The sequence below is a fragment of the Cricetulus griseus genome (assembly GCF_003668045.3).
Source record: "Cricetulus griseus strain 17A/GY chromosome 1 unlocalized genomic scaffold, alternate assembly CriGri-PICRH-1.0 chr1_0, whole genome shotgun sequence".
In the NCBI taxonomy this organism is placed as follows: domain Eukaryota; kingdom Metazoa; phylum Chordata; class Mammalia; order Rodentia; family Cricetidae; genus Cricetulus; species Cricetulus griseus.
Window position 1 is genome coordinate 112313093 of NW_023276806.1, and position 25964 is coordinate 112339056.

The 25964-nt window shown below is 41.9% G+C and overlaps 3 protein-coding genes across 8 annotated transcripts in view; 1 reads left to right on the forward strand and 2 right to left on the reverse strand.

Annotated features, from left to right (window-relative positions):
• Spata5 (spermatogenesis associated 5) overlaps positions 1-2643 on the reverse strand; it is a 178001-nt gene extending 175358 nt beyond the window's left edge. For all 4 annotated transcript variants that reach the window (XM_027391951.2, XM_027391953.2, XM_027391950.2 and 1 more), the window contains exon 1: positions 2346-2643. In XM_027391951.2, the coding sequence (XP_027247752.1) occupies positions 2346-2505 (160 nt within the window). In that variant the 5' untranslated portion in view covers positions 2506-2643. The remainder of the gene's footprint in view (positions 1-2345) is intronic.
• A 9-nt stretch (positions 2644-2652) lies between these two features.
• Nudt6 (nudix hydrolase 6) lies at positions 2653-19780 on the forward strand. 3 transcript variants are annotated; one of them, XM_027391959.2, is made up of 5 exons: positions 2653-2919; positions 6796-6999; positions 12117-12172; positions 14829-14883; positions 19242-19780. In XM_027391959.2, exons 1-5 carry the CDS (start codon positions 2889-2891, stop codon positions 19637-19639), a joined length of 744 nt encoding a protein of 247 aa, XP_027247760.1. In that variant the 5' UTR covers positions 2653-2888; the 3' UTR covers positions 19640-19780. The 3 variants fall into 3 exon arrangements, with proteins under 3 accessions (XP_027247760.1, XP_027247759.1, XP_035306308.1); XM_027391958.2 differs by lacking the exon at positions 2653-2919 and adding an exon at positions 3194-3451; XM_035450417.1 differs by lacking the exons at positions 2653-2919; positions 12117-12172 and having other exon boundaries at positions 6861-6999.
• Positions 19772-25964, reverse strand: part of Fgf2 (fibroblast growth factor 2) — a 57254-nt gene continuing 51061 nt past the window's right edge. The window contains exon 3 of the mRNA XM_027391961.2: positions 19772-20160. Coding sequence (XP_027247762.1) covers positions 19975-20160 — 186 coding nt within the window. The 3' untranslated portion in view covers positions 19772-19974. The remainder of the gene's footprint in view (positions 20161-25964) is intronic.

Here is a 25964-nt window from a genome sequence, read left to right on the forward strand (position 1 = left end):
GATATCTGAATTCTGGTCCTAATGTCAGTGCCATAAGATCTTCACCCACTGAGTCATTTCACCAGCCCATCAGGCCAATTTCAAACAACCATCCACCCTTGCTCCATTGCCTCATGGAGTTTATAATCTAGTAGGATGAGTTATCCAACCAGTATGGAATAACTGTTCAGTTACCAACTAAGACTATGTAACAACAAAATGACTGAGACCTAGCAAAGTCTCTTCCATGTGATCTGACCTAATTTGGAAGAATTAGAGAATGCTACTCAAAAGAAAGTACTGTTAAAATTCAGGTGTGGAGAAAGAGAAATAATATGAAAAGATATTTTTCTTAACAGAAAAAGCATGCACAGATGCTGTGGATAGACGGGTGTATGATGCATCCTTCAGAGACTAAAAGACAGATGAGAAACAAGAGAGATGCTTACGGAAGGCAAAAAACATGCAGGGCAGCGTACTGTACCAAGATACCAGTCCTAATCCTGGCAGCAATGGAAGTTCACAGGGAAGAATAGTGGTATCACTGTATGTTTCCATTTTACAAGGTCATTCTGACTATAAAGTAGAAAAGAGAGTAAGAGAACAAAACTGCAAGCAGGGAAATCAAATAATGGCCACTGCAGTAGTTTAGGTAAGAATGATGTCTGAGTTTGAAACAGAAGCAGCAGGAATGCTGTGAGAAGGAATACTGAAAATATCTGGATAATAAACGATAGTGGAGCAGACACAGATTTGAGAATGATGCCTAACCCCTAAATTTCTGATTTGTTTGGGTTTTTTTGTTTTGTTTTGTTTTGTTTTCTAGACAGGGTTTCTCTGTGTAGATCTAACCTATCCTGGAACCCATTCTGTAGACCAAGCTGGTCTCGAACTCACAAGAGATCCACCTACCTCTGCCTCTCAAATGCTGGGATTAAAGGCATACGCCAACAATGCCCGTCCTCAGAAACAGTACAATTCACAAAAATTAATCAAAATTGAAGATGATATAAAGGAGAAACTTAGCTTTGGATATTCTTGCCATGAATTATATTTAGAGAAAAAAAAAGAGGGCATTAGACTAAGAATTAAGAAACTTCAATATTTCAGAATCAGATGGAAGAGGGCAAACGTGCAAAGAAAATGATTACCAATGCACATGGAGAAAATTATGAAAGCCTAATGATAAAGTAGCAAAGTGCTTTGAGGAAGAAAAGATCAACATTGCCAAAGGCTACGGGCATCAAAAGTCGAGTAATGAAAACCATCCACTGGTTTGCCAACACAGACAAACTGTGACCATTACAAAGCAGTTCACAGTAGATGATGGCATGCAAGTCCAACAGGACCAGGGGTATGTGATCGACAAACAGGCATCGGACACTCCATGTAATGAGTAGGCAATAAACAGGTGCAGAGAAGGTAATGGCAGTAAGAAGTCGTGGAACTTTCGATGGGTTTGAGACAGAAGTAAGATGAACGTATGTAAATGACAGTGGTAAGGATCTACTTGAAGGGAGTCGAGTATTCAGAGCACAACACGAACAAGTTGTAGTCTGGTTTCTAAGTCAGAATATAAGCACTGTGCTATCTCTAAAATTGTCTTTCAAATCATACTAGACATTAAAAAACATGTCCCTAGTTAAGTCTCCTCCCTTTTTTTGAAACAATTACACATCAAGCATGCTAAGACACTTAGCAAGAAAACGACTTTTCAGATATAAAGTCAACCAAGCCAACAAAACTGATGTGAGACAACGGCTCTGGAATCAAACGGATCTGAACTCAAAACATGAAAGCCCGTTAGCTTTCTCTACTCTGTAAAACCGGCCTCACCTGTCACAGCTTCTGCGAAAACTAAGTGAGCTATGCATGTGACAAGGCTAAGTCACTATTAACACTAGTGTGCAACTGACTAAATAGCAACAACTAAATATCAGAACCCGTGTGGTGGATGAAGAAACGCCGTCCTTCCTAAAGCCGCAACGCCGTCTGCTAGGCCTCACGGTTTCGCCATCAGAAATCGGTATTTAGCTTTTTAGCGTGAGCTATGCCTGCTGGGTAAGAAACATTTTTTGCAGTGTTGGATAGGCGGTAAATCTTCCAGGAGCCGAGGCCATCTCGAGTGCGGCCACAGCTCGGTAGGGAGTCGTGCGTGGCATACGCAAGGCCGGGGACTCGATCCCCAGAACTGACAGAGTAAGGAAAGGAAGAATAAGTAGTAAAAGGAAAACTCGGAGCATTTTGCAATGAGGGTCGGGCGCCGCCGACGCGCCGCGGTCCGCGGGCTCCCGAGTCACGCCCACCTCCACACGCCGCACTCCCCTCCGGCGCCTCAGCCTCGCCGCTGCCCGCGCTTTCCTCACCTTTCTCGAGGAAGTTGGTCACCACCAGCATCCCCGGCGCCGCCACGTCCGGCCGGGCAAGAGGAGCCGGAGTCCCCGCGCGAGACGAGGCAGCAGACAGCGAGGGCGAGGTGCCCTCGGCGCCCTCCTTCTGCCGCTTTCTGTTCTTCTTGGAAGACATGACCGCAGGCGGTCTGAAAAAAAAGAGCCGACCCAAAGCCGGCTCAACGTGCGCGGCTCGGGGAGAAAACTTCCGGGTCAGAGGTCAGCGGCTCGGCGCGCACGCCGTAACGCCCCACGTAGAGCGCAGGCCGCGAGTCTGAGGTGGTTCGCGAAGGTCTCGCAAGACGCTTCCGTGAAGAAAGATGGGCTTGGCGTAGGAACCTCCGTTTACGTCACGAACCCCTGAGAAGTGAACTTCGGTTTCTACGCCGCTTTGCCTAGACCCGAAGCAAGTGTCGGTTGACTTAAAAATAGCAAAAGAAAAATATTCGGAAGTTTCTCAAATCTGTCCGGAGCCACTGAAGACACTCCGCGGTCAACTCCACTGAGCTCTCTGGCCAAATGGGAAAGCCCAGATCAACTTTAGCCGGAGGTGACACTTTTCGAGAGTTTACGGTCAGCCCTCCTCACGGCGAAGAGGGGCGGAGCGAGCGCCGGAAGACTGCACGAGATTGTTTGCGGCGAGGCGGGGCGGGGCGATCGCCGGAAGGAGAGGCGAGGCTCTGTGCGGGACGACTGCAAGGAGGCGGCACGAGAAGGGGCGGGGCTTCCGCAGAGGGCGAGACAGGGCGGAGCCAGGAGACGTGGACGCGGCGCGAGATGGGGCGGGCGGGGCGAAAGGAGGGGTGGGGAGGGGAGGGGGCGGCGAACGGGAATGTTAGGAGCGACGGAAAAGCTAGGTGCAGCAATGAGGTGGCTGTGGAGACCGGTTGGCTTGCAGGCGGCGCTGCTACGTGCAGGCGGAGCCGGGTTCCGGACAGAGGCACGCACAGCCTCGGGCAGCCCGCGAGAGGCGGGAGAGCTGCAAGGCGAGCTGGACAGATTTGGGGGCGTCTCGGTGCATCTGGCTCGGCACCGCGCGCTGCACGGGTTGGACGCTGCCGCCTTCCGGAGGCTCTTGCAGGGCAAGTGCGGGTCTCGGGCCCCGGAAACCAGGGCGGAGCGTGCGGGCTCTGAGGTGAAAGCTGAAAGGACACTCAGCGAGCGGTTCAATAGCTGTGACCTGGAAGTTCCCTCAGCGGTGTCCGGGTCTAAACCTGGATACTCGCCCTTGGTATTGCTGAGGGTTCGCAGCTCCTAGCACGGTTTAACTCTTAATAAACGCTGATAACCTTGCAGCCTTAGTTTTGTTGGCACTTAGAGTCTGCCACAATCCTTGCGAGGCAAAACTGTCTCCTGATCGGGACAGATAGGAGCTGGCAGGTCAAGAACCAGTGCTTGTTTCTACCCACAGAGCTTTGCATTTTCAATAGGAACACATCACTAGCTTTGAACGCTGAGTCCAGTTATCTAAAAGGAAGCTTGAGTGAAGGACCCCTGACTTTAGGATAAGTGTCTGGTTTATTAGAGCAGTCTGTTTCTCAAACTGAAGACATAGCGTGGAAATTCAGCTATGGAAAGTTCTTTTCACATAACCAGGAAACTACAAACGATCTTTACCCTGTGAGCAACACGGCAAGTTAGGGCCTCTAATGCTGTTAATCTTCATCTTCAAACCAGTCTACTTCACATCATCTCTCCTGCTTATAAGTGCTGAGAAGCCCTGTCCAGACCCCAGCAATGTCACCAGTAGGAGAATCTATCCACCCACTGATATGTGTACACATGTGGAGGGCACAGGTGTTTGTCATACCAGTGACCAGTGCTAATCTAAGCACTACTCCAGAAAGTGGTGGATTTAGAAACGTGTCCAGGGTTCAAGTCCCAGACTGTGCCACGTGCTTGGCCAGGCAGTAACCAAATGACCACTGAAAAGACTTCTTAGGTGAATAATGCTAGCCCTAGTTACTGGATAATTATCATCAAAACCACCCTGAATGAAGTCCCTTACAGCTTTTTGCGTATCCTTAATTAAACATTTCACTGTAATGATCATTTTAAGAAATATGAATTTATTTTGTCTTCATAACCTGAAAAGTACATACATGCTCATCCAGTTATTGATGGCGCCAAGGCACAGAGGCAGCAGTACCCTCCCCTGGCTCTGGGTCTGTACTTTGTTCACACTGTTCTACGAGCCACTTCTAATTCTGGTGTGATGGGATCAAACAAAATTAATTGGCAATGCCTGTAAAGAACAACTAATCTGAGAAGAAAGCCTGATAGGATGTCTGTCTCTTCCAGATTAAACATTGTAATGTGTTAGTAATGGCTGTTAAAGCATGTTTGCCCATGAAGGTCACTAGTCCTTCACTGTTGTTTGTTACTGACAACTCGGATATTAGGATTATAGTGCACCTAGCCCTACATACTATTTCTTGGCAGAGGGCCTTTGAGGCAGATAAATGTTATAGATAGCTCAAGCTGGCTACACACTCATGACCCTCGTACCTCTGCCTCCAGAGCACTCCAATTATAGCAATAATTGCCATGCCTGGCATCACATACGATTTACAATGGAAGTGAAATAGCCCTGCTTCTAGTGAGAGGACTGCAAAATCGTGACATTTTACTAGCAGGTTAGGTGATGTGTGACACATTCCAGTGAGTCACACAGACAGCACATGTTAAGTTCATGTACTAGTAGCACCTGTGCAGTGGTTAAAAGAGCCTTGTTGATGAGGTAGTACAGGAGCTGGTCTTCCAGGACCAGGTACAAGATGTGGGGAGGGACCACATTTCTTAGAGGGGAAAAGGGGAAGGAAGAAATTCCTAATAGAATCGGGTCTAAGATAATTCCATTATTATGGAATGAACATCAGCGGGTCTCTGGATGAAGCTAGTATGGGCACTGAATTCAGTGTTGAGATGGTTTGCAGTAGCAACTGGAGAAGAGAGGTTAATAATCAAGTGAGGTCAGAACTGGGCAACCTCATGCTTTCGTTGGCACCGTGGTAACATGAATGGTCCAAGGTAGAGAGAGTTTAAAGGGGAGATCAAATCCCGTGTTTTAGAAAGCAGCCTTCTCATTTGATTGAAAGGACTGCCAGGGAAGGAGCACAGAGGACCTGCATAATTTAGATGTTCTGGAGTCTGAGTGGAGGTGTTGGTTGTGGGTATCTGCATAGGTCAGAAGTCTTCAAGTGCACACTTGTGACCTTGTGCATCCTGCTTTATGTCATTATACCTCAACTAGGAAGGATTCAGTTAGAGAAAGTGAGGTAGGAAGAATCTGCTCCTATAGCCACAGTGCATGCTGGATCAAATCAATGTCTATTAAGGACCAACAACTTGTCACTGTGGTAGGCAAATTGACCTCCAAAGATGGGGAGCCCGTGGTCCTTAGCAGGGGGAAGCTTACGTAAGCAAGGCTAAGTAAGAGAAGAGAAAGGCAGGTGACGAGGAAATGGATGATGGCATACTTGGGCACCAAGATAGAGAGGGTGGGATAAAGGTTGGGGGAGTGATCAGTGACTGAGAGGCTTTGCTGAAGTCTCAGCTGGGATGTGGAATTTCTCACCCACCTGCAAGTTAATGCTTACCTGTCTCTCACAGTGTGAACACTTGAATAATGTTAAGTATCTGAAATATCTAAGGCTCAAATAAGTGAGCACCTTTCCCCCTGGTTTAATCCCATAGAAAATTCAGAAGATGTAAAGATTTCTAAGATAGAAAACCTATCTTTATATTCAGAGTGATGTTTATAATAAACGTTTAAGTAATATAAATGTCTAGAGTAAAAACTGGCTGGGTAGCATGTAGGAAATATGAAGGATGCTGCTGCTATTGAGAAATACACTTTCATTGAAGGAATTATAATGATAGACTGTTTAAAATGCAATGTATTAGTAAAGGCATAATATAAGATGTAGACATGTTAATGACAAAATCACAAGATTCTAAAATTCTAAAAGTTTCTTCATGCTAGTAATAGAGAATTGACTTTTTTTTAACTTCTTTTTTTTAATCACCTTTCTGTTTGTAAACCAAAAATAACATCAGAACTCTCACTGGAAGAGTTAAAAAAAACTTTCATCATCATTATGAATGTTAAAACTAAGGCATTAAAAGAAACAGAATGGGCTGGGGATGTGGTCAGTGGTAGAGCACCCTAAAGCATATACAGGACCCAAGCTGTGATCCTCAGCACTGCAAAGAGGAAAACACTAAACCTGTGATTGTTTTTAATCAGTTCCTCTGTCCACTCCACAATGTGCTGGACCTGTGAATAGGAGGGATGGTTACAAACAACCAGCACTGTGATGGGCGGAGAAATTACCTAACTGGGCTCTAGTAATGCAGAGAGGCATAGACTGCTCATCTCACAGAAAAGTTTACAGATTGTTATCTTCCTCCCTCTGTATTCTAGCTGCCATAAAACGGTGGCGATCTGAAGGAAGGGTAGCTGCATGGCTGCACATCCCCATCCTGCAAAGCCACTTCATCGCCCCTGCTGCTTCCCTGGGCTTTTGTTTCCACCATGCAGAATCCCATTCCTCGACGCTGACTCTGTGGCTGGGAGAAGGACCTAGCAGACTTCCAGGATATGCTACACACCAAGTAGGGGTTGCAGGTCAGTTTCAGACCCATGCCCACCAGAAGTACCTTTTCACACGTTTACCATATCTTCTTGCATCTGAGCCACTAGTCTGTCCATAGGTGCTGGTTCAGTGAGCACTGTGCTACAGTTGCACAAACTGTAAAAAACAAAGGCTGTCTGTTCCGTGGATCACAGGGTGGCACAGAGAACAAGTGGAGAAGTGGGCTTCCCAAAGGTCACACTTAACATGCTCCACACAGATGATTGAACTCCACCTCTCAGTGGTGGCACTGAATTGGGATAAGGGAGTAAAGCACATGTCACCCAAAATTAACAATGAATCTCCAGAAAGTAAGAGTTTGTTGTTGTTGTTTTGGTGATTCAAGAGTATTATAATCAGCACACATATGTCATAGTAAACTTGAAATATATTCAAGAGATAAGAAATTTAAAAAGATAAAACAGAATATTAGAATAGGTTCTGAAAAGAGTAATCCTTGGAGACAGACATTAAGGGCAATAGTGGCATTAGTCAAAGGTTGAGCCTGTCCTCATGGAGTACTCTTTGTCCTGGCTTCGGCCAGCTGTGGTTTCAGGAGTCCTTTGTAGTAATTATTATCAAGCATTCATATTAAGGATTTGTCTTCATAATCTTCCAGCTTTACTTCCTTTTGTTGGGACCCACACAAGGAACCCCATTTTGATTCTGGCAAAGTTCATGGTTGTTTCACATATACTAGTCTAAATATGCACTAAATGTGTAAAGTTGTACTGTAAAACTTTTAGGTTGAACTTGAAATGAGGCAAACTAATCATTTAATCATTTGACTATTACTTCCTAAGACTTTAAATGGTTATTGTGCCAAATGGTAGTGGTTTAAGATAGAAGAGTATAATGAGTGTAGAGCCTTGATCTCCCCAGTTAGCTTCAGTGTTGCATGATAAATAAAAGACCCAGAGACAGATATTGGGGTTTAAGCTTCAAGCTGAAGATTAGAAAAGCAAAGCAGCTGGCTACTAGCTCTTACTGTACCTCAGACTGAAAGGCGATCCTGGCTTCACCAAACCTCAGTCTACTGCCTCTCCTCAGTGTGGCTGGAGAATCCTAAGGCTTCAATGTCTTCCTATCCTCTGCATGGCTGGAGAACAAATTCCTCTCTGAGATCCTGCTTCTGTCTTATATATTTTCCTAATGTTGGGATTAAAGGTGTGTACTACCACCTCCTAGTTTCTGGCTGCTGGGATTATAGGTATGAATCACCACCGCCTGATAGCTATAGCTTGAGGCTGACTTTGCTTTTCTGAATCCTCAGGCTAACTTTAATAAGTCATAAGTAATATATCACTACCCTTCAAAAACGGGAAATTCTCGTTGCTTTGGGCATTGGAATCTCCTAGAGAGCTTGCCAAAACGAGCAGCTACTTCCATCCCCAAGTTCTGATTCCTGCTCTTTTCTCTGTGCCAGCTGTTGTTGCTGCTGCCCTCAGGGCCATCTTTTGAGAGCCAGGGTTAAGGAAGTTCTTAGGTTTCCAGAAAACACACAGCACACACTTAAAATAGAAAGGAATCCTTAAGTGAAAGAACAATGCAGGCTAATTATTACCTCAGTAATTTGGGGGTTTCATATAGTTTATATGAGGTTTTAGGCTGCTCTGTATATCTAAAGTGTTACAGATGAGCTAATGGGAATGTCCAGTACTATGCTCTATCATTAGCCTTCTTCTCCTGCAACAAGTAGACATTCAGAAGTGTTCTGTGGGCTCCACCTCAGAGGATTCTACCCAGTCATTTGATGATAGGCTGATGCTTCAATCAGGACTTATGCAAGGCTATGGCCCGAGTGCATGTGCGTGGGTGTGGGTGTGGGTATGGGGGGTGCATATGTAAGCCAGAGCACAACTGTGTATGGCATCCTCAAGTGCCATCTTCCTAGTGTTTTATAACTTTCGAGTGACTGATTTGGCTAGGCTGGTGAGGTAGCAAGCCAATGGGCTTCTTCACCTCCTTGCACTGGTCTACAGATGTACTGTGTCTGGCTTTTTATGTGGAAGCCAAGGATCTAAACTCAGTTCCACATGCTTGCATGGGAAACATTTTACTGACTTTACTGGATAGGAAGCTCCCAAACTTCCTATCAAGATAAGGACTGCCTTCATGCCTTTTTGACCAGTCTATGATTCTTTATACAGATCTGTTTTTCTTTATAGCACTCCACACAACCCAAAGATTATATATATATATAAACTCTCCTTGATAATATGCAAGTTCCCTGAAGACAGATGTTTTGTGTCTTGTTCACCATTGTTTCCTCAAGCTAAATACAAAACCAAGTACAAAATAGGCACCCAGTATACCATGGGGGATGGATGGATGGATGGATGGATGGATGGATGGATGGATGGATGGATGGATGGATGGATGAGTGGGTGGGTGGGGTGGGTAGATGTATGGATGATGACATCTTTAAGTATGGAACAGTTGCTGTGTCTTGATGGGGCAGTGCTGTCCTTAAGTGCCCACTTGGACTGAACCCTGGCTATTAAGTCCAGCTCTCTCAATGATGGCTGTGTGAACTCAGTCCCCCCTTATAACACTCACATGACTATATGACAGACACATGGGCTACTGCACAGGAACCACTCAGTGCCTAATGTGCTGCAAAGGAACTTCTGTTTAAGTTCCCTCCCAGTTTTGTGTTGCTTTAGCTTTCTGCTGTGACCAGCAGGGGTCGCTCCAATTATGCTTAATATCTTTTCACTCTTACTTAGTTTATCCTGCTAGTGAACAAACACATTAAAGAAAAAAGATGCTAGGTAATCACTAAACCTTCAAATCTAAAAATAGGTTTCTTGGCATTCTAATCCCTTGTAAAGTCCAGTTAGACTTACATCTTATTATACCTCCTTTATTGGAGTTACAGTTATAGGTGTCTTTTCCTGCTTCAGAGTACCAAGTGTAGTGCTTCATTTCAGTACTTTTTAACGTTTGAATTTTTGTTTTTCAAGACAGGGTTTCTCTGTATTGCTTTGGAGGTTGTCCTGGAACTCGCTGTCCTAGACCAGGCTGGCTTCAAACTCCCAGAGATCTGCCTGCCTCTGCCTCCCAAGTGCTGGGATTAAAGGCATGAGCCACCAATACCCGGCTCTAATGTTTGAAATTTTAAAATAAATTTTGTTTATGAGCATGTGTGTGTATGTGTGTCTGCCATGTGTGTGCAGGTATCCATAGAGACCAGGGAAGGAGACCAGGGAAGGGCCTCAGATCCTGGGAGCTGGAGTTACAAGTAGTTGCAAGGCATCTGAAGTGAGTGCTGGGAACTGAACTTGGGTCCTCTGCAAGGACAGTATAGGTTCTTAAGCTGTGAGCATCTCTCCAGCCCTTGAATTCCAAATAAGCTCCTTTCACATTCATTGTCTCTATATTTCTTTTTTACTACTTTCTGGCATTCTGTGTAACTAACCTTTAATTTGTCTCCACTCCACACACACACAGCAGGATATGAATCTCAGATGGGAAGTTTTGCTATGTTTACTACTGTATCCCCAGCATCTGGTAAAATGCCTCATACATAAAAGGAGCTCAGTTAATACATAAAGGACTTCCATATGTAACATAAAAAGACTCAATGAATATTGAAAGAATTGGTATGAATATATAAAATATCTTCTCATATGGATGTTTTAAGTTAGCCCATTTCAAGGAATCTAGTACAAATCATTAAAATATTATTTATGTTTTTGACCCAGGATTGCCCAAACAAAAATACTAAAAGCTAGGTGGGTGGTAGTGGTACACTCGTTTAATCCCAGGCACATGGGTATCTGTGCATTTGAGGCCAACCTGGTCTACAGAGGGAGTTCCAGGAAAGCAAGGCTACACAGAGAAACCCTGTCTTGAAAACCCAAAAAGCAAACCTAAAAACAGGCTGGAGAGGTAGCTTGGCAGTTCAGCAGTTAAAAGCACTTGGTGCTCCTCCAGAGGATCTGAGTTTGATTCCTGACAAGCACATGGTAGCTCACAGCAATCTGTAACTGCAGTCCCAGAGGATCCACTGCCTGCTCTGGCCTCTTTAGGCGCTGCATGCTCATGGTACAGACATACATGCAGGCAAAGCATACATACAAATAAAAAGGGGAGTTTTTTTTGGTTTTTGGTTTTTTTTAGATACTAAAGAAAAATTTGGTTTGGGTCCTAAAGTCTAGCAAAGTTAACGGTGTGCTGAGCAGTATGTATGATGAATGAGTATTTGAAGGAGTTGGATTGGCACTTTAAGCACATGCAAAATAAAGCCTTCCAAATGTCTGAGTGTGCTGTAAAATACATGCATACACAGTAAGGAAATGTTGCTGGCCTCAGATGGGTCTTAATGGATATTGAGATAGTTGGGGTCTCTGTCAGGAAGCAGAAGTCTGCACTGTGCTTCAAGGAGTAAGAATTTTAACAAGAAGTCCAGTTATGTTTTTAGTGTTTTGAGCACTGAGGTATGAATGTTTGTATCATGTTAGAAACTAATCCCCTATTAGTTTGGGGATTAAAGACTTGGTCTTTAACAAGGCATTAGTGTCCCTATTTGCAGAGGCCCAAGAGGTCCATCCTTCCCCCTGTGGGGGTGCTCTCTATGAGAACTAGCCCCTCAAAGACACTGCATGGGTCAGCATTTTGATTTTGGACTTCTTAGCTTCTAGATCTGTAAGGAATAAAATGGTCTAAGCTCTCAATAGACAGTTTCTCTTTAGAGAGCCACGCGGACAGCAGCAAGCACTCACAACTGTTTGAACACCAAAGAAAATGTAAATAAAAAAGGTGTTCATCTGTGTCGTGAGGCATGGACAATCTATAGAAAAGGTTTATGCACATGATTCTTACAGGATTTTAACATATGTTGTATCTACCCTGGGAGTGCCAAATTGCTGTGGGAGGGAAGGAAAGAAAGAAGGAAGAAAGAGGAGAGAAGAGAAGAGAAAAGGAAAGAAAACTGGTCAACTGAGCAATACCCTCCTTAGTGGAAAGGTATTTTACAGTTTTCTTGGCGGAGATTTCTGGACCAGGCCTTCAAATATGTGTGGGATTCTAATGACCACAGGTAATTATGGAAGGAGTTGAAGATGAGTGAAATTAATACTTTGCAATTATCTCCCCCCCACAAAAGGTGCTGTATTTGATGATAGCACCAGAAAAGTGCTGGTCGTACAAGATCGAAATAAAGTAAGTTATTCCTGCCTTATAGATTGCTTTCCAGACATTTTCTCTAGAGAAAAATAAAATGTAGAAATGTTAGGTAGCTAAGGGAATGTAGAAGATACTTTAGTAGTTACTTCTAAGCAGTTATGGGACACTTAAGATACTTCTTTAAATAAAGTTGTGATAGAGGCCTGAAACTACCAGTGTGATCCTCAATGCCATGCTTACTTTCTGACTGTAGAATATTACAGATGAGTGTTTAACTGGGAAGACACATTACTGAGGTAGCATTCTTAGTGTTGCCAGGCACTCTGCTCCCAGTATGGAGAGCACAGAAATTGAAAGCATGCTACCCCAACAGTCCTGCAGCTCAGTCTCTGGATAGTCATAGAATGGATCCTTTGCCATGAGAGCTTCCAGTGATGCTTCTGAGGAAGTGACATTTCAAACTCAGACTAGTAGAGTTTCTTACTGGATTAAGGGAGAGGGGATGGGAGAGGAGAGGAGAGGTGCTAGAGAGATGGCTCAGCAGTTAAAAGCACTTGCTACTCAAATGAGAGTTCGGCTCATAGCACCCATGTCAGGAGGCTCACAACCACCTCTAACTCTGGCTTGCAGGAATCTGATGCCTTCTTTGACCTCTGCAGGTGCCCTCATCTACATGGCATGCACACATGCACACACACACACACACACACACACACACACACACACACACACACAAACAAACTCACTTGTACATATAAATAAAAATTAAAAATAATTTTTAAAAGTTTAAAGGATAGAGAAATAAACTGAGAAACTGGAATTGACTATGGGAAGGCACAGAGTTCAACCCGTGGCTGCTACACTGGCCACCAAGCAGAACCATCACTGTGGGATTTGACCTGAGAGACTGGCAACAGTACATAAAGGAAAGGCAGAGTCCAGGAAGCAGCAAAGATTAAGAGAAGAGCATAGTTAGAGATGCTTTCATGCTTGGCATTTGTGTCAAAGTGAAGGAGAATGCCTTTTCTACTCTGGTGTTGGGAATCAAGTTGGGGCTAGTGCTGTCTCTGCACTAGAGCCCAGCAAGAGTAATTATCTTTACACTTTCTGACCCTTCGTTAAATACTGCTGGACAAAATTAAACATTTTCCTTATTATATATATTTACAACATCATAACTTCTCAGATATACTATCTAAAATTATTCTAAGTAACTTATGAGGCTTATAGTAAGGTCATATCTCTGAGTCAAACAAACTTTCTACCATCAACAGAAAATTATGCAGTGCCTAAGTAATACTGTGCCTAGACTTTAGTAAGTTTTATGTTTGTGTTGGGACATAAACATATACATTTAATGGTAATGACTAGAGAGTATGGAATGTGATTTGACAGGCATGCTAGGACCCACTGTGAGGATTCCTGGGAGCCAGACATGAGTTTCGGCTTGAAATGTAAATCATAGCTATTGATAGGCCTGTGATGATGGAATGCTGGTGTTTGGGCAGGGTTAATGTCATAAGGATAACAACTTCTCAAGTGCCCTATTACACCACTTTATTACATAGTTTATGATGGAAGTGCCCAGTATCTTACCAGTTTCCAGAGGAACAAAGCTTTCAGAACCATGTCAAAGTGTAACCCAAAAGACACTGTATCCTTGCAGATGAGGTAGTTTTCTATACTAGTAAAGTAAGGCATAATATGCTTCATAAATTAGTGTCAAGCCTGAGTTGGACACAGAAGGGTCGCAAGCCTGGATTCTGCACTGAGTAATCAACAGTATGGAACCATACGATTGGCCTCCAAGTCCACATAGCTGAGAGGGGATGCATGCTCCCAGCAGCACACGTCCAGGAAGATAAAGGGCCACAGTGCACAGTAGAAGGTCCACAAAGGTTTTATGAATGAAGGATCTGAGATCTGCTGGTTTATGAGGTCCTAACCATTCTTGAGAGTTATAGTGTGATGAACACATACAGAAGAATTCTACAAGGAGACAGATCATGTCAGCCATGAGAAAACTGTCTTGTGCCAGCTCATAATTATTTTGCTGTATTCTTATTTCTGCCAGAGATCAGGTATACCTCCTTAGCATCCTCCCACCCACCCCCCAAAATATAGAAATAATTGATAAGAATACAAAGAAATGATAGCCAAGAAACCAAATTAATTTTATTTACACTACTCATAAAAAGCAATAACATTTTACATAAAACTATTAACATGAGGAAAATTTGAGTAATATCTGTGATTAGAAACAAACTCCAGTAAATGCATGTAAAACTCTATAGAGTAGCATACCTCAGTGATTACATTTATTCTGTACTCTACTTAATAGCAGCATGTGTAAGGTCCTATGTGTTCATATTTAACTAGCAGCCAGGTTCTGTAAAGTACACAAATTAATAGATACTTCCCTCCAAAGTTTCATTAATACAAGTTGTGTCACATTAGCTAAATAACACCACTTCTATTTCCTGAAGAATAAGAGGAAAAGATTCCTTCAATCACCATTTCCATCAAAAGGGAAAAGATGAAATGATAAGAAAGCTGGGGGAAATTGAGTGGAATCACTAAAAACAAGTTTTTGCTACCACAGTTTTGGCCAGCTGTGGGTGGACTAGGGTAGCAGACAGAAACAAGAGAATGAAAGTGAATCACGACACCAACTATTTATTTTGCACTGCAGCTGAAAAATATGTGGAAGTTTCCAGGAGGCCTGTCAGAACCCGGAGAAGATATTGGTATGTATCTATATATTTCTGATAAGCTTGAAACTGTTTGGAAAATTTTTATAAAATTTTGGAAAATTTTTGGAAAACATGAAAAATTCATGTTTCCTTCTCTGATTTTATAGCTAAGAATAAGAATTTAAATTTTCTAATTTGTTCAGATCAAGTCAGAAAATATCCGACAGATTCTGAGGGCTGATATTTATGAAAACTCTGAGCATGAGTTTTCTAGCAAAGGCCATCCCTAGGGAGTGTTAACACCCCTTTCCAGGGGTGCTCTGAGGTTGTCTAAAAGGCAGCAACTTGAGATGTTCACCAGTAACATTGTAAATATTTTTCAAGTAAGGCTAAAATTATTAAATTTTGAATTCCTGACTCTATTATGGTTATGTATGGGAGAAAAAATTTAAATGAACTTTGAAGCATAATAAAGCCAACTACAAGGAGATAGTGATATAATTAATTCTCTTTTGAAGATTTTGCTATTTATTACGAATAGTCCGAAACCTAGTAAAATACCTTATGAGAAGTCTCAAGAGGGAAATGACATGCTTCTCATCTCCCACCAAAGCAGCTTATAGAGAGAAAGGCTGGGAGCTAAGGACTTAGTCACTGATCTACAAAGTATAGAATTATGCTGTTCCTTAAACCATTAGGTTAAATTCAACATCATCCTGGTCAATAAATAATACATTAGATATCAATATTATTTCTCAAAGACCTTTTTTTTAACATTATTTCTCCTTAACCAGGCACTGTATTAGAGCAGTCTCCTGTGTTTATATTTGAGTGTATGTTCATGAAGTCTGAGTTTTTAAATGTTACACAGATCCAAATGCCCTGTCTATATTTATGTGGCCAGCTCCTAACAACCCATCAGCACACTGATGACGTTGTTATCTGTAAAACAGACCTTGGTTTTATGTTCTCACTGATTGCTTGCTTAGTTCTCGGGGTGGGGGGGGGTAGTCTGTTGACAGTGTGTACTCTGGGGACCTTGGTGTGATAGCATATGCCTGTTTATCCCAGTACTAAGGAGGTTGAGGCAAGAGGATGGTGTTTCAGGCTACCCTGTGCTACTTAGACCATGTCTTCAAAAACATCTGTATTTTGTAGGGGTGCCAAATACTGAGAGTAGATGCCATTTTTTCTCTAAGGCCAACTTCTGCATTTTCTCCCATTACCTATGTGATATGTGAGGGTGTGTGAACAAGGTAATTCAAGGCTAGCCTTCTCACCCTTCACTGAGGGGAAGCCATCTGCAGCCCCATGTGACTTTTCTTCCTGAGACATACCTTTTCAAATGAATTGAGGTGGCTTTTGTTTTTCCTTTGAACTTCAATAAATCCTAAGAATTTCAGACACACTTAGATGTAAATGAAACACATTTTCAAGTAAATTATTTATAAATTCTGTTTTAAGTATAATTCCAGAATCTTTCCTTTAAGTCTAGATCATTTTAAATGTACTACTAATTTTTTAAGTATCTGTGGTTATCAAAATAACTTATCTGAACTAAAAAGCAGACATTGGCATTCACCATAGCTTTAGAACCTTATCTTCTTTATATACATACATACATACATACATACATATATATGTATGTTTCTTTTTTATTTGAATTAGAAACAAGATTGTTTTACATGTCAATCCCACTTCCCACTCTCTCCCCTCCTCCCCTACTGCACCACCACCCCCCAACTAATACCCTACCTATCACATATCCTTTCTGCTCCCTAGGGAAGGTGAGGTCTTCCATAGGGGGTCATCATAGTCTATCATATCCTTTGGGATAGGGCTTAGGCCCACCCCCATGTGTGTTGGCTCAGGGAGTATCCCTGTATGTGGATTGGGCTCCCAAAGTCCACAACTATGCTAGGGATAAGTACTGAACTTTTATCTTCTACAGCCTGTTTCTATTGATAGCCAGTACAAAATAAAAGTACTCTAATGAGGAAGCCAGATTGTTTAGACCACCTGGAAATTATATTCATGAAACCTTTGTTTGGGAAAGCATGAAATACACTTTGGAATGTTGCCACCCTGAGCAGTTGGATATTTACTGGCTGTTAATTAGCCTGTTATTAAATACCAGTAAATAAATACTAGTTAATTTGAAAGCTCATTTGTTGGGAATCTTTCATCTCTGATAATGCAAGGTAGGTGAAACATTGATATGCTGAGAGTTTTTCTAAGAAATTACATTTGGGAAATGCAAAACAAATTGAAGTCCTGAAGGCTTGAGCCTAAAGGTGTCTTGTATGGTTCAAAGGAACAAAATGACTTCCTAAAATATGACATTACCATGGGTGAAAACCATCTCTTGCTAACCAGAGATGTTGAGCAGGGACAGAGGGAGCGTAAGGAAACCCACATGCTGAACATCTCCCATCACTTTGTTCCATCTCAGGACATCCTATCATGACATCCTACAAAACAGAACATGGGACCCCTGTACTGTCCTATTGTTCAACAATCCAGCCTGACATTCAAGCATACCTCTTTAGCAGAAAAACTGAGCTTCTAGATTCTTCACCCACAGAAATTGTTATTTCAGCTGAGTTTAAAATCTGTTAAAATAATTAGAAAGAAAGGGCAGTTTATCTTGAGAAATTTAAATTTGAAGTGGAAGGGGGAGGATGTCCCACACTTCAGAAACAAGAGCACTAGCTTGCATTTTCTGCTTTCAGCTTGTTGGCGATGTACTGATTTGTTCAACTATTCAGTCTACCCAGGCAGTGTTTATCCTATCACCACTACTATAGTGACTGCTAAGTAGAACACTCACTCTTGTGTACCCTGTCCTGTTTCTGTAATTTACAGACAGTTGGTCAGACTAGTGGTGCTAAGAACTGAGCAAGATCCCCAAGGTTATTTTCCAGAGTATATAAAGAGAGAGAGTATATATATACTCTCTCTCTTTATATACACGCATGTCATATATATATATATATATATATATATATATATATATATATATCAGAGGCCACTATATAAAAGTTTAAGACTAGTGCCACAATTTTTAATAATAAATTTAATAATGTATTGTAGGCTAGATGAAAACTATTTTCTTACTAGAGAAACTTTGTGAGCCTAGAATGTTCTCTGTTCCCTCCCTCTCATTATGTGGTGCCAGGAACTGAACCCAGCATACTGAGGCAGGCATCTACATGGTGAGCTGTGTGTCTTGTCTTGGTGCTTTCAGTTATGAAATGTAATTTCTGGCCATGCTTAGCTTATGAACAAATCTCAACCACAGGGGAAGTCAGCATACAATTAAAGAACGATGGATAGATGACATGTGTTTTAAACCAACTTACTGTTCCTGTGAACTTTTCCAGAACTGTTTCTTAGAAACAAGAGCATGTCTTAGGGGCTGGCATGTGTCCAGTGGGGCAAGAAAGACAGTCTATGGTTTGAGTGCACAGGAACTATGTGCCTTTGCTAGCTCTTCAATGCATAGGTGTTATCAGTAGAATTACTGGCAAGATAAACTTAGGTGCTATTTGGCAAACATCCAGAGAGGCATTAGAAGGTGTTAAACAATCTATAACAATTCTAAAGATTACCAGAAAATCGATCAAGACAGGCAGCTATATAGGATCAGAATTAGTAAAGTCCATTCAGGCAGTCTTCCTTGGTGTCTAGAAAAAACTAGACATAAATGCAGTGTTAATGGTGATAAAAGTCCTGCCGTGGAAATTTGTGTAAAATTTGAAAAACCTTGTTACATTATAAAATTATATGCATTTCCAGCCTTATGAAAATGTTTGCTGAAGCAGCTACTGCATTTTGATGTTGAAGAAATGAATCCCAAGTTCTGCACAATCTGATCTCAAAAAAAAAGCAGTTTCCAAAATCAGGCTAGGATCCACTGGCAGTTAGGAGGGAGCATAACCATGGTGAAGGATCTTGCCCTGTGAGGCTTGAGAACACAAAGAAGCCAGGGTCATTTCACAGCTAACTCAAGTATGTTCAGCATTACAGCCTTCTGTAACCAAGGATGGGTCCTTTTTCTCAGTTCTAATGTTCACAAAGTCAGGCAGTTTAATGGATGTTCGGGGCAAGATAAAAAGTGAAGGAAGGTTTGATCAGAATGTTAACTGCAGCTTTGTTTGCAAATGTGTTCTTCTGGGAAATAGAACAGAAAGGGGTTAAGAAGATGTGGCTCCCACATGTGACACATGCATGGCCTCCAAGGAGAACCTCAGTGTCTCAAAAAGCATCTTAAATACAAAGGGCATTGTACAACATCCAGAAAGCTGTTTGAAGACAAAGCTTTGCTGTTAAACTTCCAGATTTTAGCTGAAAACCTTTGATGGCATCTCTAAGAACAAAAATCTCTATGTTTGTTTCTCTCTTTCACATAGGTGACACAGCAGTCCGAGAGGTTTTCGAAGAGACTGGTGTGAAGTCAGAATTCAGGTCCCTGCTGAGCATCCGGCAGCAACACAGGAACCCTGAAGCCTTCGGGAAGTCGGACATGTACCTTATCTGCCGCCTGCAGCCACGTTCCTTCACTATCAACTTCTGCCAGCAGGAATGCTTGAAGTGTGAATGGATGGATCTAGAAAAACTTGCCAAGACTGAAAACACCACCCCTATCACCAGCAGGGTGGCTAGGCTATTGCTGTATGGACATAGGGAAGGGTTCGATAAAATTGACCTCAGTATGGAGGAACTCCCAGCAGTGTACACAGGCCTGTTCTACAAACTCTATCACAGGGGACTGCCAGAGAGTTACAGAACCACAATGGGAGTAGATTGAATGCAGACACTGAAGTGAACCAAAGATGGACATAGTCCGTGGTTGATACCTGGTACCAGCTTTCTCACTTGCATGATGGAAATGTGTGAATGTACATGTTTTTAAATCCTCTTTTCAAATAAAGAAAATGAATGAAAAAGATTGTGGCTCTAATCATTACTGGGTCACAACCAAAGCTCTATAAAAGGGGGAAGTCTTAATTTTTTTTCCAAAACTTGCTGTTTTTCTTTACTGAGGTAATGGTTAAGTGTCTTGTTACATAATGAGTGATCAAACCAGGTATCCAAACTTAGTTGTGTACATTCTTTTCTCTCATTAACAGATTCTAAAGTGAGTCAGCTCTTAGCAGACATCGGAAGAAACAGTATGGCCTTCTGCCCAGGTCCCGTTTTGGATCCGAGTTTATACTGCCCAGTTCGTTTCAGTGCCACATACCAACTGGAGTATTTCCTTGACCGGTAAGTATTGTAGTTATTAGATTCCAAGCGTTCAAAAAAGAAACACTCTTCTGTAACACACTTCTGAAAAAGAAAGGAAATTTTGTTTTTATGTTTTTTGTATCAGACACTGGTGAGAAGACAGCAAGATAAGCAAATGAACAAGACTATAGGTCAAAATGTGACCAGAAAGTTGCACAGTGCCTCCTGGACAGTAGTAGCCCAAGGACCATTCCAGCCCTGTGATCAGACAGCAGGGTGGGCAGTAGCCCACATGGAGGTAAAGGGCCCATACTATCCTGGACTCAGCTTCACAACCTAACCAACCGTTCGGGGACCTGCAAGAGGGCCACATGCTTTACCAAGAGCCACATGGAGGGAAGTTCCTCCAGGTGCAGCTCATTCACCACCTCCCACCCCATCCCTGGGGCAACTTCACAGTTAAGCATTTTCACTTTTACATTTCTCATGGGGTTTAAGGGAAACAGTGTCCAAAAGATAAACCTGAGTACTCTTCCCACAGGAAAAAAAAAAAAAAAAAGGAGACAGAGCAAGTCCCCTGAAGTTACAAGTGTTGGCTAGTGGCTAAAGTTGCTTGTAGTTTGCTCTATAGGAAACATCTAAGGTTGCCTGATGTCAAAAGTACTCTGAAACAGTGAATGGTGTGAAATTGATAATCTTCAAATGCCAGCTAGCAACAAAGAACAAGCAGTCTAGAACATACTGGTTTCTGACGAATTTACAATCTGGAAACACTGGTTTCTGGAAAATAAGCAATCCAGGATGTACTGGTTCCTTTTTTGTTTGTTTGGTTGGGTTTTGGTGTTTGTTTTTCGAGACAGGGTTTCTCTCTGTAGCACTGGCTGTCCTGGAACTCACTCTGTAGACCAGGCTGGCTTTGAACTCACAGAGATCTGCCTACTTTGCCTCCTGAGTGCTGGGATTAAAGGTGTGCGCCACTACTTCCCAGCTGGATGTACCGGTTTCTGAGGAATAAGCAATCTAGAATATCTGGTTTCTGCAATACTCATTTTAAACAGTTTCTATTTGCCTGTATGAGAAAAACAAAATAGCTTTCAAATAGCTGGGTCTGGAAATAATGTTGTAAGTAATGGAGTCTGAAAAGCTGTCACATTGTTTAGGGAAATATTTAGAAGTCGACTTCACAGGGTACCCGTGAGCCATGGGGAATCAGCAAAAACAAGAAAAAAAATCACTACTTCTTAATAAATAAGTCAACCAACTGGGCTTATATAGAAAGCCATATACCTGGAAGAACCAGTCTAACATTGTTAACTAAGAAGAAAATGGAGTCACCTGTCCATTAACATACATGGTAGGTATATGGCTTTCTATATAAGTCCGTTTGATTGACATACATTCATTACTAGTGAATTTGGAATGCTACAGTGTACTATGTACAATAATTCCAAGAAGCCATTTGTCTTAGTGATTTTTCTGTTGCTGTGAAGAGACACCATGACCAAGGCACTGTTGGAATGGGAGATGAGAGTCAAGCAAGGAGGAGGGCTAAAAATATTCCAGGACACCAAGAGATCATGGGTGAGATGGTGGCCTCAGGACATAACTCATACTCAAGAGGCTAGAGAGCTATGTATATGTATGTGTGTAAGAAGGTTAGTAACGTACAAATCTCTGACAGAACTTGGAAGGAACAGTTCAAAAAACAGCAAGCACACTAAATCATGTATGATTCCACTTTCTAATAAAAAGAATAAGACTCCTTGGAGAAATGAATCACTCCAGACTACCATGGAGGATTTACATGTGAGTCTTGGTGCCCAAGAAGTGATAGAGTACTCAAAGTAAACATATTGAGAGGTATCAAGAGCACAGAGCCAAATATGAGTTCTCAAATGTTTCAACCACAAAATAAGTCTTTGACTAAATACTTATAAAACATGATTGAACTGAAGTAAATGGAGAATAGACAAATTTCCTACATAAAGAAATTTTAAATAACTTATCTAGATAACACTCCCACCCTCAAGACTTAAAGCAAAACTACCATATTCCACCATGTAAGAGTGATCTCCTACTTAGTGATATCCTAGCTGCAGCACACCATCCTCTAGGTGTGAACAGCTGCATGGTGACTTTCAACCTGCAATACAACATTCCCTAGGTGAACGGTTGCATGATGCCTTCCTTATGATACTCCATCCCTTAACAGTGAACTCTTGCTCAGTGACTCCCTTTCCAAGGAGAGGAAAGACAAACTTCAGAGTAGATACACCCCTCTCTCAGCCAAATAATGAAGGCTGTACTTCTATGGTTGACCTCTCACACTTTCAGAACTCTTGTCTAGCCACAAGAAAAAAATGCCTGAATGTCAAAGTACTGAAATCTAAGAAATGGTCACTGTCTAGAGGAAACTACAGAGACAGGATGACCAAAGCTTGTCTTGCATAGGATCTTCAGGGGAAAATTAGTGTTATAAGTCAGTGTGGACTTTAGCTACTAGTATCACAAGTGTGACAGGCAGCCAGCTGTGGCTATCTTCCTGACTTCCTGCAAACCTAAAACTATTATAGAAGCAAATTGTATTTTTAAGAAAAAATTACCGATTCCTTCCCTTTCCACTGACCCATCAGCAACTAAGTGAGTGACCCCCTGCTTTTACCCAACTCCTCTCCAAAGCGCCATTCACCCAGATCCCCCCAGGCTTGTCCAAGCTTGAAATAGACACTCCCAGGCAGGGAGGAGCTCCCTGAATCTGGGTACAGGCCAGTCTTCCTTCCCTTCCCGCCAACCGATCTGCAAGGAGGTGAGTGATCCACTGCTCTTACACAACTCCCTTTCAAAGCCCCATCCACCCCGATCTCCCTGGGCCTGCTCCTGCTTGGGGTAGACCTGCCCAGGCAGTGAGGAACCCCCAGAGCCTGGAAACACCCCACTCTTACTTCCTGTCCCGCCCCCACACACCCGATCCCTATGGAGGCCTAACTCCTTCAGAGTGAGGAGACTACCAGGAGAGGCAAGACCAATCAGAGCTTCGGACATTGAATTCCTGGCCCACACACACTACTGTGTAACAAGAGGAGATAGAGAGACCCCACCTGCACTCACTGGAAAAAGATATGGGAAGAAGACAGAATAAGAACTTGCTCAACAACAGAAAGACCAGTATGACACCACCAGAATCTAGGGACTCCACTCCAGCAAGATCTGAAAAGCCCAACACAGTGCATGAAGAAGAGATGGACCTCAAAAATTATCTCAGCAAGATGATAGAGACCTTCAAAGAGGAAACAAGAAAATCCCTTAAATAGAAGAAAAAGCAAGCAAAAAATTACATGAAATGGAGGAAAAGACAAACCAAAAAATTCAAGAAATAAACAAATCTCTTAAAGAATCTAAAGAAACCCAAGATAAAACAACCAAACAAGTGAAGGAAGCTCTTGAAACAGTTCAAAGCATGAAAGCTGAATTAGACACAATAAAGAAAACACAGAATGAGGCGATGCTGGAAATGGAAAGACTGGATAAATGATCAGGAACTAAAGACGTGAGTATAACTAATAGAATCCAAGAGACAGAAGAGAGAATCTCAGCTATTGAAGACTCGCTAGAGGATATACATTCATCAACCAAAGAAAACCTCAAGTCCAACAAATCCCTAACACAAAATATCCAGGAAATATGGGACGACCAAACCTAAGAATAATAGGTGTAGAAGAAGGTGAAGAAACACTGCTCAAAGGTACAGAAAACATTTTCAACAAAATCATAGAGGAAAACTTCCCCAACCTACAGAAGGATATGCCTATGAAAGTACAAGAAGCTTACAGGACGCCAAACAGACTGGACCACAAAAAGAAGTCCCCCGACACATAATAATCAAAACTCCGAATCTACAGAATAAAGAGAAAATATTAAGAGCAGCAAAGGAAAAAGGCCAAGTAACATATAAAGGCAAACCAATCAGAATCACACCCGAATTCTCAATGGAAACTCTGAAAGCCAGAAGGTCTTGGATAGATACCCTACAAGCACTAAGGGAGCATAGATGTCAACCCAGACTACTGTATCCAGCAAAACTTTCAATCACTATAGATGGAGAAAACAAGATATTTCATGACAAAAACAGATTTAAACAATACATATCCACAAATCCAGCACTACAGAAGGTTCTGGAAGGAAAACTCCAACCCAAGGAACATAACATACAAAAACACAGGCAATAGATAATCTAATTTTACCAAACACAAAAAGAAGCAGGAGGGTAAAATCCACACACAATGACACTACCAACAATAAATCCAAAACAAACAAGAACCAACGAACAATGGACATTAATATCCCTAAATGTCAATGGTCTTAACTTACCCATAAAAAGATATAGGCTAACAGAATGGATATGAAGACAGAATCCATCCTTCTGCTGTTTACAAGAAACACACCTCAACTTCAAAGACAGGCGATACCTCAGAGTAAAAGGATGGGAAAAGATTTTCCAATCAAATGGGCTCAAGAAACAAGCTGGTGTAGCAATCCTAATATCTAACAAATTGGACTTTAAACTAAAATCAATCAAAAGAGATGAAGAAGGGCATTTCATACTCATCACAGGAAAAGTCCATCAAGATGAAATCTCAATCCTGAACATCTATGCGAAACATTACTAAAGCTCAAACCACACATAAAACCACACACACACACTTATAATAGGAGACTTCAACACCCCCTTACACCACTAGACAGGACCACCAGACAGAAACTTAACAAAGAAACAAAGGATCTGAAAGAAGTTATGACCCAACTGGGGTTAACGGATATCTATAGAGCATTCCATCCAAACTCAAAAGAATATACCTTCTTCTCAGCACTACATGGCACCTTCTCTAAAGTTGACCACATAGTAGGCAACAAAGCAAACCTCCATAGTTACAAAAGAATTGAAATAACCCCTGTATCTTATCAGACCACCATGCATTAAAGCTAGAATTCAGCAACAATACAAATGGCAGAAAACCTGCAAACTCTTGGAAAATGAATAACACCCAATTGCACCATTCCTGGGTTGAGGAAGAAATAAAAAAAGAAATTAAAGACTTCCTAGAATCTAATGAGAATGCAGACACAACATACCCAAACTTATGGGACACTCTGAAAGCAGTGCTAAGAGGGAAGTTCATAGCACTAAGTGCCCACATGAAGAAACTGGAGAAAAGTCACATTAGAGAATTGACAGAACAACTGAAAGCACTAGAGCAAAAAGAAGCAAACTCACCAAGGAGGAGTAGACGCCAGGAAATAATCAACCTGAGAGCTGAAATCAATAAAGTAGAAACTAGGAAAACATTACAAAGAATCAATGAAACAAAGATTTGGTTCTTTGATAAGATCAACAAGATAGACAAACCTCTAGCCAAACTAACCAAAAGGCAGAGAGAGAGCATGCCAATTAACAAAATCAGAAACAAAAAGGGGGATATAATAACGGACACTGTGGAAATCCAGAGAATCTTCAGGTCATACTTTGAAAACCTGTACTCCACAAAATTCGAAAATCTAATGGAAATGGACAGTTTTCTGGATAAATATCACTTACCAAAAATTAAACAAAGATCAAATAAACAGTTTAAATCGACCTAATGAAATAGAAGCAGTCATCAAAAGCCTCCCAACCAAAAAAAGCCCAGGGCCAGATGGCTTCACTGCAGAATTCTACCAGAAATTCAAACAAGAGCTGATACCAGTACTCCTCAAACTGTTCTGCACAATAGAAGCAGATGGGATATTGCCAAACTCTTTCTACGAGGCTACAATCACTTTGATACCCAAGCCACACAAAGATAAGACTAAGAAAGAGAACTACAGACCGATATCCCTCATGAACATCGATGCTAAAATACTCAATAAAA